The 12,927-nt window shown below is 42.0% G+C and overlaps 1 protein-coding gene across 1 annotated transcript in view; it reads left to right on the forward strand.

The window, feature by feature from the left end:
* Positions 1–12,927, forward strand: part of SH2D4B (SH2 domain containing 4B) — a 68,565-nt gene that overhangs the window by 15,121 nt on the left and 40,517 nt on the right. The window contains exons 2-4 of the mRNA XM_015825999.1: positions 2,863–3,022; positions 3,558–3,708; positions 11,935–12,082. Of these exons, the coding sequence (XP_015681485.1) occupies positions 2,863–3,022; positions 3,558–3,708; positions 11,935–12,082 (459 nt within the window). The remainder of the gene's footprint in view (positions 1–2,862; positions 3,023–3,557; positions 3,709–11,934; positions 12,083–12,927) is intronic.

The following is a 12,927-nucleotide window of genomic DNA, read 5'->3' on the forward strand; positions in this document are numbered from 1 at the left end:
TGGAGATCATCAAGTCCAACCCCCTGCTCAGGCAGGAAACCCTATACCATTTCGGACAAATGGCTGTCCAGTCTCTTCTTAAAGACTTCCAGTGTTGGAGCATTCACAGCTTCTGGAGGCAGGCTGTTCCACTGGTTGATTGTTCTAACTGTCAGGAAGTTTCTCCTTAGTTCTAGGTTGCTTCTCTCCTTGATGAGTTTCCACCCGTTGCTTCTCGTCCTGCCCTCAGGCGCTTTGGAGAATAGCTTGACTCCCTCTTCTTTGGGGCAACCCCTGAGATATTGGAAGACTGCTATCCTGTCCCCCCTCGTCCTTCTCTTCATTAAACTAAACATTCCCAATTCCAGCAACCGTTCCTTATATGTTTTAGCCTCCAGCCCCCTAATCATCTTTGTTGCTCTTCTCTGTACTCTTTCTAGAGTCTCAACTTCTTTTTTACATCGTGGTGACCAAAACTGGATGCAGGATTCCAAGTGTGGCCTTACTAAGGCATTGTAAAGTGGTATTAACACTTCACGTGATCTTGATTCTATCCCTCTGTTAATGCAGCCTAGCAGTGTGTTGCCTTTTTTGGCAGCTGCAGCACACTGCTGGCTCCTATTTAAGTGATTGTCCACTAGGACAATCACTTTGCGGTCATTGAGCAGGAGTTGGACTGGAAGACCCGCAAGGTCCCTTCCAACTCTGCTCTTTTGTTCTGTTATTCTGCCCCTAGATTTATGCCAGGTTTGGGATGCAGGGAAGTGTTTCCTCTGCTTAGAAGGACAAGGCCCATCTTTTACAACTTGAGTATTTGCTCGGGGTTGGATTAGAAGGCCTCCAAGGTCCCTTCCAACTCTGTTATTCTGTACTGTATTAAGCAGGTCTCTTCATTGCCTCCCCATCCTACTGAGACAATTGCCTCTGCTCTCAGTATAGCCAACTTCAGTTGACCATTGGTTCTCCAGAAGTCCTCTCTATTCCTGTATTTCTAAACCTGGCAGAAAAATAAATAGGTTTAATAGTAAAGCAAGATACACTAGGATGGCATTGTAAATACAATAAAAAGGAAGATCCGAGAACTATAGACATAAGGAAGATAAAGATGAGAGTGTAATAGTGGCAAATATCTGTAGCTTGGGTGTAGGACGAGGGTGAATATTTGTCTTCCGAGCTTGTGACCCGACGAGTGTATTTGGAGAAGTAAAGTTTGAACAAAGATTAGAAGGTGGGCTGCTTGGTTCAATTGGCAAATGAATTTTAAAACACACAACTAACTGTAGATAACACAAGCTAGGAAGGAGAATAGCCATGATTAATAATAGTCATAAAACAAACAGAACGCATGGAGGAATGAAATTTTTAAAAAGTCAGCGGGAAAGAGAATGGAAGGCAGTTCCTATGTACGAAAAACAGATTAGCCTACTAATTCAAAGAATATAAAAAAGCATAATAAGGCATTACGGCTTACGAGTCCACAAATGTGTCTCATCAGAGATGAGAGCTAATGAATCTTAAATGTATTAAAAAGGAAGCCAAAAGCTGAATAAAATACACATGAATAAATAGCTGGGGAAAAAACTTGAGTTACTGTGATGCTATTCTTGGAAAAAGACATCAGAGGAGGTAACAAAGAGCCTTTGTTGCTCACATTGGGTTTTAATTTTCATAATTCTCTGCCAATACATCTAGGGTCATTGATTGATTAATTGATTATGTACAAGTTGCTCATCTTGGATTTAGTTCTCATAAACCCTAGCCAATACATCTAGGGTCATTGATTGATTGATTGATTGATTGATTGATTGATTGGTTATGCACAAGTTACTCACATTGGATTTTAATTCTCATATAATCCTTAGTCAATACATCTAGGGCAGTGGTGGCGAACCTATGGCACACGTGCCAGAGGCGGCACTCAGAGCCCTCTCTGTGGGCATGCGCACCATGCCCCGGAGAGGGCAACGGTCCTTCAACCAGCCACCTGCTAACTGGATGGATGCATCCCAGAACCCATGTGCTCGCTGGCCTCTGTGTGCAGGGGCTGATGGTGTCAGGCAGCAGCCGCCCCGGCCCCTGCCTCACCTTGCCCTGTGACAATGGCACCCCCACCCTGCCTTGCCTTGCCTCACCCAGCAGGACGAGCCTCCTGCCCACTGCCCCACCTGCCAGAGACCCCCTAGATCTCCCCCAACCCTGCCCGGCCCCCACAGACGTCCCTCCCCATGAGCAACATCGAGGTGATCACACCCACATTGGCCACACTCACCCTTTCTGCCATGACCACCACAGCCACACCCATCCAGTGGGCCATGCCCACCTGGCACCCAGCGATAAATAAGTGGGTTTTGGGTTGCAGTTTGGGCACTCGGTCTCTAAAAGGTTCGCCATCACTGATCTAGGGTCATTGATTGATTGTTTTATTAATTGATTATGTACACGTTGCTCACATTGCATTTTAATTTTCATAATCCTTAGCCAATACATCTAGGGTTATTGATTGATTGATTATGTACAAGGTGCTCACATTGCATTTTAATTTTCATAATCCTTAGCCAATGCATCTAGGGTTATTGATTGATTGATTGATTGATTGATTATGTACAAGGTGCTCACATTGCATTTTAATTTTCATAATTCTATTTTGTTCTGGTCTATCCTATCCTATCCTATCCTATCCTATCCTCTCTGCTCATTTTTCTAGAAGCAAGTGGCCACGTTTCTTTGCAAAACAACTTCAGAAGAAGGCTTTGCAGGCACCATTCTTTCACGATCTTAAACAGTCCCAATGCTTAATTCTCATTCTTTGTATTTCAAGACTTGCATTGTTTGATTGATGGCTCTAAGACTTTCTCCTTCTGGCATTGTGGATGGCTATTCCAGGTAACAGGAAACATGTCCAGTGGCTTCAGGGAGCTGATGGCGAGGTCTGGGTTTGGATTATGGGAGAAGCCCCCGGAGACAAGTCATATAAGCAGGTTTCGGATGAGCTTCTTGCAGAACGAGCCAGACAGCAGGCCCAGAAGGAAGCAGAAGAACTCTGGTGAGTATCTGCAAAGAAATCACTTCTAGATACTGCTATCCAAAATACTACTGAATGAGGATAATTGGATAATGTCGCCTTTGAAAATTATATTCATTTCAGAAAACTCCAAATCTCAGCTGGAAATAGCATCTCGCTTGGGCTCAGAAACTAAGCTGGGTCATCCATGGTTAGCATTTGGGTGGAGACCATCAGAGAATCTCAGGGCTGTAGTTTAGACTGGAAAGTCAAAAGAATATCTCAGATGAAGGCAGCTGCAAGCTATCTTGAACATGGACATGTCCGTGAAGTCACCAGGAACTGGACATGAATTGAGATCTTTAGAATATAGATAGTTCAGTTTATACCCATCAACAATCCTCAGTGTCCCCTGTGAACCTCAATGTATGTCCATGAGATTCCGTCATTATGGTGGTGGTTGGAAAAAATGCCAAGTAACCTTGTCCAGTATCCTTAGATTTTTGTCATAAATAACAACTCAAGGTTGACTCACACTTCCTTACTTTGCCTATCTTTCTTTTATGGTTTTGGGAAGGAAACAAAAGGAGGCTGAAATCACGAAGAAGTTCCGAGATGCTATGTCAAAGGAGAAAGCTCGAATAGTGGCGGAGAAGTGGAAGATAGAGGCAGAAGATCGCAAGGCAGCCAAATTGATGGAGGAGGAGAAAATCCAGGAGGAATTAAAGGTTGGGTGGTTCTTTCAACAATGCTGCCTTCTAATGTTGGGTTTGGCATGATGGGTGGATCTCTTAGAATATTACAATACTATTCTCTGTGTGTATTTGTTCCTAATCAGGGTGGAGAGTGATTGCCTCTCCGTCTACCTTTTGATAACTAGTGACTTGAGAAATAACTAAACACTAATGTACTATCTAGAATAGAATAGAATAGAATAGAATAGAATAGAATAGAATAGAATAGAAGACAGATAATCGAATAGAATGGGATGGGATGGGAATAGGATGGAATAGGGTAGGGTAGGGTAGGATGGGAATAGAATAGAATAGAATAGAATAGAATAGAATAGAATAGAATAGAATAGAATAGAATAATGGGGTTAGAAGGAATCTTGGAGGTCTTCTAGTCCAACCCCCTGCTCAGGCAGGAAACCCTGTACCATGTAATATTTGCATGTTAAAATATGTGCCCTGTATATGTGGTGGCTGTTAATTAATCCACAAAGGCAGAGCTCATTGGGATAGCAAGAGCTATATCACTGATTCATTTTCCTGTTTAGGTTATGTGCCGCTAATAAAGTGGTTAATTCATTTCTGAGCTGGTCAAAGCTTATTTGTCCTTTTATTGTTAACCCTTTTTATATAAACAACAACAACAATAATAGTAGATGGGGCAGTCCCTGAAGACAGCAGAATAGTAGAGAAAGAACTAGAGAAAGTAACAAAATACAAAGACCTGCAAATAGAAATAGAATGACAGTGACAAAAAGGAAGCAAAGGTAATATCCATAGTCATAGCTGCCTTGGGTGCAATCCCAAAACAACTGGAACATCACTTGAACACCGTCAGAATAGAATAGAATAGACTGTAGAGTAGAGAATAGACTGCAGAATAGATTGCAGAATAGTTGACTAGACTAGACTAGACTAGACTAGACTAGACTAGACTAGACTAGACTAGACGAATAGAATAGAATAGAATAGAATAGAATAGAATAGAATAGAATAGAATAATAGAGTTGGAAGGAACCTTGGAGGTCTTCTAGTCCAACCCCCTGCTCATGCAGGAAACCCTATATCATTTCAGACAAATGGTTGTCCAATCTTTTCTTAAAAACTGCCAGTGTTGGAGCATTCACAACTTATGGAAACAAGTTGTTCCACTAATTAATTGTTCTCATTGTCAGGAAGTTTCTCCTTAGTTCTAGGTTGCTTCTCTCTTTGATTAGTTTCCATCTTTTACTTCTTCTCCTGCCTTCAGGTGCTTTGGAGAATAGCTTGACACCCTCTTCTTTGGGGCAGCCCCTGAGATACTGGAACATTGTTATCATGTCACCCCTCATCCTTCTCTTCATTAAACTAGACATACCCAGTTCTAGCAACTGTTCTTTATATGTTTTAGCCTCCAGTCCCTGATTATATTTGTATAGTAGAGAATATCTTACATAGAGAATAGTTGTATGAAGAACTTGTACAATCAGGAGTAGTTTTATTATGCAGCTTTCTGACAGCTTGATGTATGCATGTGAGAAAGAGAGGTTATTATATACTGGTTGATTTATGGTAAGTGTATGATAAAGCATATATGGAGGTAAGGTTGGTTGTTATGAATAATAAGTAAAGCTTACCGAAAATAAATAAATAGAATGCATCACAAATGTTTCACATCCAGGACCAAGTAAGACAAAGATATATGATGTTCCCTAGTTGTTTAGTGTACTTATATACAAGGAATGCTTCTTGTGATGTTAGAGGTGCATTGGTTGAGAACATGAATATAGATGTATGCTTTTATGTGGATGGTGCCGTGTTGCTGACCGAGAATCCAAATGATTTTCAGTGAATGTTTAGGTTAGATCAGACATGTCAAACACAAGGCCCGGGGGCCGGATGTGGCCCGCGAAGTGGTTTCATGTGGCCCACAAAGCTATCCTGGAAACAGTGAGGGAACGGCCCCCGCTGCTTTGGCCCTGGCCCAGGCCGGCCGGGAGCCAATGTACAATTTTGTGGTGGCCATCTATGCTGAGACGCATTCAGTCTTAGCTCCACAAGGCCGTCTGGAAACAGCGAGGAACCAGCCCCTGCTGCGTCGGCCAACCTCCTGGGTGCATGCTGGGGAGGTGTCACCCTTTGTAAGGAATGAAGAAATGCACCATCGCCTGGAAGTGGCCAGCAAATGGCCCTCACCTACTTCACATATCTGGCTTGATGGGATCTACCCTTGTCCCACCCCCTTCTGCCAGAGACCCTCAGATCTGTCCCACTCCTGCCCAGGCCCCCACAGGCATCCTTGACGCAAATGATGTAGAGCTGGCCACGCCCACCCAGTAGGCCACACCCACTCCATCCATGCCCACCCAGTAGGCCGCACCCACCCTGGCCACACACACCCGCCCCCCCCCGAGGCAACCGCAATGCTGATGCAGCCCTCAATGAAATTGAGTTTGACACCCCTGGGTTAGATGATGCAAATAAGAGTTGGACCTAAAAAAATATTTCTATCATTTGTATGCTGCCCATATCTCCAGACATTAATAAAATCTCCAATCCTCGAGTTAGTGCACATCTATAGGCCTACAAAGGCACTTCATAAATGAAAGCATAACATTATAACATTCAGGATCAAACCTGACAACCTTGATTCCTTAAGCCATTTCTCCAAAGACTTGATGGAAAAAGGTTGATTTTCCCAAAATTTAGAGCAGTAATGGGGAAACCCTCAAGCTATCAACCTATCAGAGACTGAGGTCCTTGCAGGAAAAAGAAGCAAATCAATTCAAACTATACCTATAAGGTAAAGAAGCTATCACAAACAGACGAATCTTAGTAGCACGTTTATTAGCGGTGGGAAAATGGAAGGATGAATTTTAAGCAGCACAGAACTTGATCAATTTAAAATTGAAACCTGAGCCTTGCTCATGAATGGATGCTGGTAGAAAGAAGCCAAAACATTAACCGTGGAATTAGAACAGCAGTGGCTATTTTTCAATGCATGCTCCCAATTTGGTCTACGCCGGCAACCGTATCACGAAGATAAAATTGTTCAAGGGTATTGTTACACCAACTGCAAAAGAGAATGTCAATGTTTTAGCCCAGTGGTGGCGAACCTACGGCACGGGTGCCAGAGGCAGCACTCGGAGCCCTCTCTGTGGGCACACGTGCCATTGTCCCAGCCTTGCCTCCCCCCACGACCCCCTCCTCTCCAGCAGCCCCCCTGAAGGAGAGTCACCCCCGAGCATGGCCCACATGGAGCAGCGCAGCCAAGGATATGGCAGCCACACCCCATCATGCAGTTGATGCTGCAGGGCACGGGCAGAGGGTGTGACCACCATAGCGCTGCTGGGCTGCCTGGGTGATCTATGGCGGGCCCTGGAGGCGGTGAGCGGTTCTGTGGGCAGGCGGGGCGGGAGATGGGGGAGCAGAGCAGGGGCGGGCAGGGGGGGTGGAGTGGGGGCAGGGCCAATTTTTGGGCACTCGGTCTCTAAAAGGTTCGCCATCACTGGTATAGGGTTTCCTGCCTGAGCAGGGGGTTGGACTAGACAACCTCCAAGGTACCTTCCAACAATATTATTATTATTATTATTATTATTATTATTATTATTATTATTATTATTATTATTATTATTATTATTATTATTATTATTATTATTATTATTATTATTATTATTATTTTGCATTGTGCTAAGTTAGGAGGATATAAGTCTGGGTTGAGAAAGGAGAATGTCCAAAGGCAACGTATCAAGTCCAAAAGCAACATATGGAACTTCCATATGGGGTTAATATAGACAAGGATAGTTTGCAAGGGTACAAAAATAAAGAAAGGCATAGCGAATGGGGGTGTAATTTATAGCTGGCTTTATTTTCTCTTATCGCCCACCTTCGGTTTCATACTTTATTACTACTGTATTTCCTCTTTATGTCTTTTATTCCTATAGGGAGTAGTGTCCGTAATATGTACTGCATGATGGATGCTATCGGTTTGAGCAAAGAACCCATAGAGACCAAGATTTATACATGTATAAACATAAATGACAACAAGCCACGATTAGCCCCCATCTTTTTCTATTTTTTTTTTTAAAAGTGAACTGTGAGAGGTGTCTTAAAGGTTATTTTTCTGATGTTTCAGGTCTTTCAGGTTGTTTATTAAATCAGTTTTCATGTGACAAAGAAGCAGAGGAGAACCAGGTTTTAAAAAAATCAACCTCCCTCAATTGGCTCAACATGTGTTCGGTGTGTTTTGTCGAACTACAGAAAATAATAGTTTGCAATCAAGCTGTGCCGTTCAAAATGATAAGAAGGCTGCCTCCCCCCCCCCCAATGATTATGCAGTTTTCTATTTTGCTTTAATTAAAACTCGCTTGGTGATTGAAAAGCAAAACAAAAACTTTGGAAAACAAAAATAAATCTGTTTTCTCACCAAGGAAGAAATCTCCTGCAGCTCTCCTGAGGGTTCTTGCGGTGGTTTTTAGGGATATATATATATATACATACATACATATATATATTTGCTCGATCAATTTCCAAAAGATAAGGAAAACCGCAGAGGCGTTGATATGACGTGACAGACCTCATTACGCTCTGTAGCAGATTGCACCTGTTTTAATGGCTGTGAAATGGGCATAGTGCTCAACCAGGAAAATGCTCGTGTCTTGATAACAAACAAGCAAAAAAGCTACGCTGTCTTTCTGAAGAGTTTCCATGACTCGTTTAAAAATACATTTTGCAAAATGTTAATGTGTAGAGAAATACGCAGAGAAGAGCAACAAAGATGATCAGGAGACTAAAACATATAAAGGATGGCTACTGGAATTGGGTATGTCTAGTTTAATGAAGAGAAGGACCAGGGGTGACATGATAGCAGTGTTCCAATATCTCAGGGGCTGCCCCAAAGAAGAGGGAGTCAAGCTATTCTCCAAAGCTCCTGAAGGTAGGACAAGAAGCAACGGATGGAAACTAATCAAGATGGCTAACTGATGAGAATTAAATAGCTTGAAATAGCTATACTAGTCTCCCCTTAAATCTTTGTCAGTAAATTTAAATTTAATCATGGAGAGAAGCAACTTAGAAATAAGGAGACATTCCCTGACAGTTACAACAATTAACCAGTGGAACAACCTGCCTCCAGAAGTTGTGGGTGCTCCAACACTGGAGGTTTTTAAGAAGAGACTGGACAGCCACCTGTCTGGAATGGTATAGGGCAGTGATGGCGAAACTTTTAGAGACTGAGTGCCAAAACTGCAACCCAAAACCCACTTATACATCGTTGAGTGCCGGGTGGGTATGGCCTATTGGCTGGGTGTGGCCCATTGGGTGGGCATGGCCCATTGGGTGGGCGTGGCTGCAATGGTAATGGCAGACTGAGTGGGGCTAAAAAGTTCAATCAATCAATTCCAACTTTGCAAGATCTTTTTTTTTCCTGCGAAAAGTTGAAATTGACTGATTGAACTTTTTTTTTTTTTTGCACACGGCGGCAGAGGCCTAAAGCGAAAAGGTTTTATAAAACCCAGCTGAAGGCCTAGGACTGGGGCAACGGTTCATGTGCCCACAGAGAGGGCTCTGAGTGCTGCCTCTGGCACCCGTGCCATAGGTTCGCCACCACTGGTATAGGGTCTCCTGCTTGAGCAGGGGGTTGGATTAGAAGACCTCCAAGGTCCCTTCCAACTTTGTTATTCAATGTTCTTTGAAACAAATATAAATTGTTTTATGCTCACACCGCGTTGTTTCAATGCTGAAAAGCAAGGTCAGAACGACGTGCTTTGAAGTAGAAATATTTTGAACACGAGCCGTTTCGCACCGTCCTAATCTCGGCTGCGCCCTGCCCCCGTGGTATGCTTTTTAAGTGTAAAGAAGCAGAGCGGATAAAGATGCTTGCAGCTCTCTTTTGACCAAGAATGATGTCATTTCAGAGCTCTGCAGCTCTCTGCAGGTGGGAGGTGATGTTTAGAAGGCAGATTTCTGGGCCGTTCTCCAAGTGGCGAGGAAGATCTTCATCCATATTTCTCCAGACGAAGTTTATCTTTCATACCGTAGCCGGGTCTCCATTTATAATCCAGGAAGAAAAAAAAAAAACACAAAGAGCTTGGAGTATTAAAAAAAAATAATCCAGAGATGGAAACCCTTCCTTAAAAAACCGTTCCTTAAAAACAGAAACCCTGCAGAGATCTATTAATCACGGCACTCTTTATGCACCAAACTCTCTGGATTAAAAAAATAAAATAAAATAAAATAAGCTGTCGAGTTCCCAGCTAGCACAAATACCTTTTCTTTTTTTTTAGCGAGAGCAGCCCCACTGCAGCTTAAAGAAATGTTAGCCTTTATCCCATTTGTCACATGCTTGGCAAGATCTCTTGATTTCTGGCCAAAGGTACGCAACCTGCACTCAATGTTGCATCCCCTGGCACGTGATAAACGTTGGTAATTAGCAAATGGCTTCCTTTCTACCGCTCGTGTTTGAAATGTCAGTGGACCAAAAAAGGCATTTTGAAGGTCGTCAGCTCCGGGCTGCTCTGAGCAGGTTATCTTTCTGAAACCCGGGACACCTGTCCTTGTTTATTTACACCTGAAAGAACACTCTCCTCCTTGCTAACAAGAAATGCCAATATTCCTTAACTACTCGTTCCTTTAAAAATAACTTCGGCCTCTGAACCATCAAGTCACTGGAGCCTGGCTGGTTATCTTAAAGGTCATGGAGACCTGCAGGAGAACTTTCCGAAGGATAGGAAATGTTCAGAGACTTCATACACCTGTTGCCAAAGTGCAGTCAAGCAAGCTATCCTAAAGAGACAGTTCCGTTCCATGGAGCAAAGTGATTTTCCCCCCTGTCTCCTAGGGAAGCTTCGGAATCAGCACCCTGTCAATCGATTTGCTTCCGGGTAACTGATTAGTAGAGAACTTTTACCAAAAAACAAAAAACCCCTGTGAAAAGAGTTAAGGTACATTCTTGATATTATACTTACCCAAAATTGCCTAGGTAAATAGGAGATAATATTTGTAGCTCAGGGTTCAACTGTGGGGTCCTTGGTGCTGTCTGAGCTTGGTTGTTTTCTTGCAGACGTTTCGTGACCCAAATTAGGATATATTACCAGTGCTAGTAACTCTGTTCCCAGCACTGATGATGTTACCTAGTACGGTAATGAAACATCTGCAAGAAAACAGCCAAGCTCAGAGAGCATCAACGATCCCATAGCCAAGATAAAGCTAAATCAAAAGATTCATACACACACACACACACACACACACACACACACACACACACATATAGATCTATAGATAGATAGATAGGTAGGTAGGTAGGTAGATAGATAGATAGATAGATAGATAGATAGATAGATAGATAGATAGATAGATAGATAGATAGATAGATAGACATAGACATAGACATAGACATAGACATAGATATAGATATAGATATAGATATATAGATATAGATATCTAAAGCAATGAATCTCTTGATTTAGCTTTATCTTGGCTATGGGATCGTTGATGCTCTCTGAGCTTGGCTGTTTTCTTGCAAATGTTTCATTACCGTACTAGGTAACATCATCAGTGCTGGGAATAGAGTTACTAGCACTGGTAATATATCCTAAACTATAGTTATAGTTTAGTTATATAGTTATAGTTATACTTATAGTTGTTATATATATATAGTTGTTTATATATATATATATATATATATATATATATATATATATATATATATATATATATATATATATATATATATATATATATATATATATATATATGTGTGTGTGTGTGTGTGTGTGTGTGTGTGTGTGTGTGTGTGTGTAGCTATATAACTAAACTATAACATTATAACTATAACTATATAACTATAATTATAACTATAACTAACTATGTAATTATAACTATATAACTATAACAACTATAACAACTATATAACTATATAACTATAACTATATAACAAACTAACTAAAACTATATAACTATATATAACTATAATTACAACTATAACTAACTATATAACCATAATAATAACTATAACTATAACTATAGAGAGAGAAAGGGGAAAACTACTCAATTTACGCGGAAACTTTCAGATCTGGCTTTTCTTATGCTGCAACCACTTGGCTTTAGTAAAAAATATTCCTTTCGTTATGAATGGCACCAAGAGTTTTTCCTTTCCTAAATGCCCAAGCTGGGACAGCTACTGTACCTTCTTCATGTGCTTCTCTCCCCCCCCCCTCAAATTTCACGTTCTCCTCTTATTTTTAGAGAAGAGAAGAAGAAGAACGGCAAAGAGGGGAGGCGCAGATTCGAAAGCAGGAGGAACTCAGAGCTCGGGAGCTGTACATGAGTCTCAAGGAGGCCCACCAATGCAGCAAATGCAGTGAGAAGGAAGACCATGAATGGAAAGAACAGTGTGAGTCAACCTGGAGCTTTGGAGGGTTTCAAATGAGGCCAAGATCGTCATGCAGCCTGAACAAATTCTACATGATGTATGAATTGAGTCTTCCTGGAAGGAAAACTCGGTTGTCTCAGGATCTGTCTCCACTTTGATGAGTTGAAGTGCTCCTCAACTTGTTTGCTCCCCATCCTTGAGTAGGTGCAAAATAAGACCAGCACGACCTTTTCTTGGACCCATTCTGTCCCTCTTGCCTTCAAACATTGAAGTCCCTTAACTTTTCCCCAAGATAATGGGTCCCCAACCCTTGGGCTGTGGACCGGCACCGGGTTGTGGCATGCCAGAAACTGGGCCGTGCAAACAACAACAACAACAACAACAACAACAACAACAATAATAATAATAACAATAATAATAATAATAAAGTTGGAAGGGACCTTGGAGGTCATCTAGTCCAGCCCCCTGCTCAGGCAGGAAACCCTGCACCATTTCAGACAGATGGCTGTCCAGTCTCTTCTTAAAAACTTCCAGTATTGGCGCATTTACCACTTCTGGAGGCAGGTTGTTCCACTGGTTAATTGTTCTCACTGTCAGGAAGTTTATCCTTAGTTCTAGGTTGCTTCTCTCCTTGATTAGTTTCCATCTGTTGCTTCTTGTCCTGCCCTCAGGCGCTTTGGAGAATAGCTTGACTCCCTCTTCTTTATGGCAACCCCTGAGATATTGGAACACTGCTATCATGTCCCCCCTCGTCCTTCTCTTCATTAAACTAGACATACCCAATTCCAGCAGCCGTTCCTTATATGCTTTAGCCTCCAGTCCCCTAATCATCTTTGTTGCTCTTCTCTGCACTCTTTCTAAAGTCT

This window comes from Protobothrops mucrosquamatus, unplaced genomic scaffold (assembly GCF_001527695.2).
Source record: "Protobothrops mucrosquamatus isolate PMUCROS unplaced genomic scaffold, P.Mucros_1.0 scaffold2923, whole genome shotgun sequence".
Taxonomy (NCBI): domain Eukaryota; kingdom Metazoa; phylum Chordata; class Lepidosauria; order Squamata; family Viperidae; genus Protobothrops; species Protobothrops mucrosquamatus.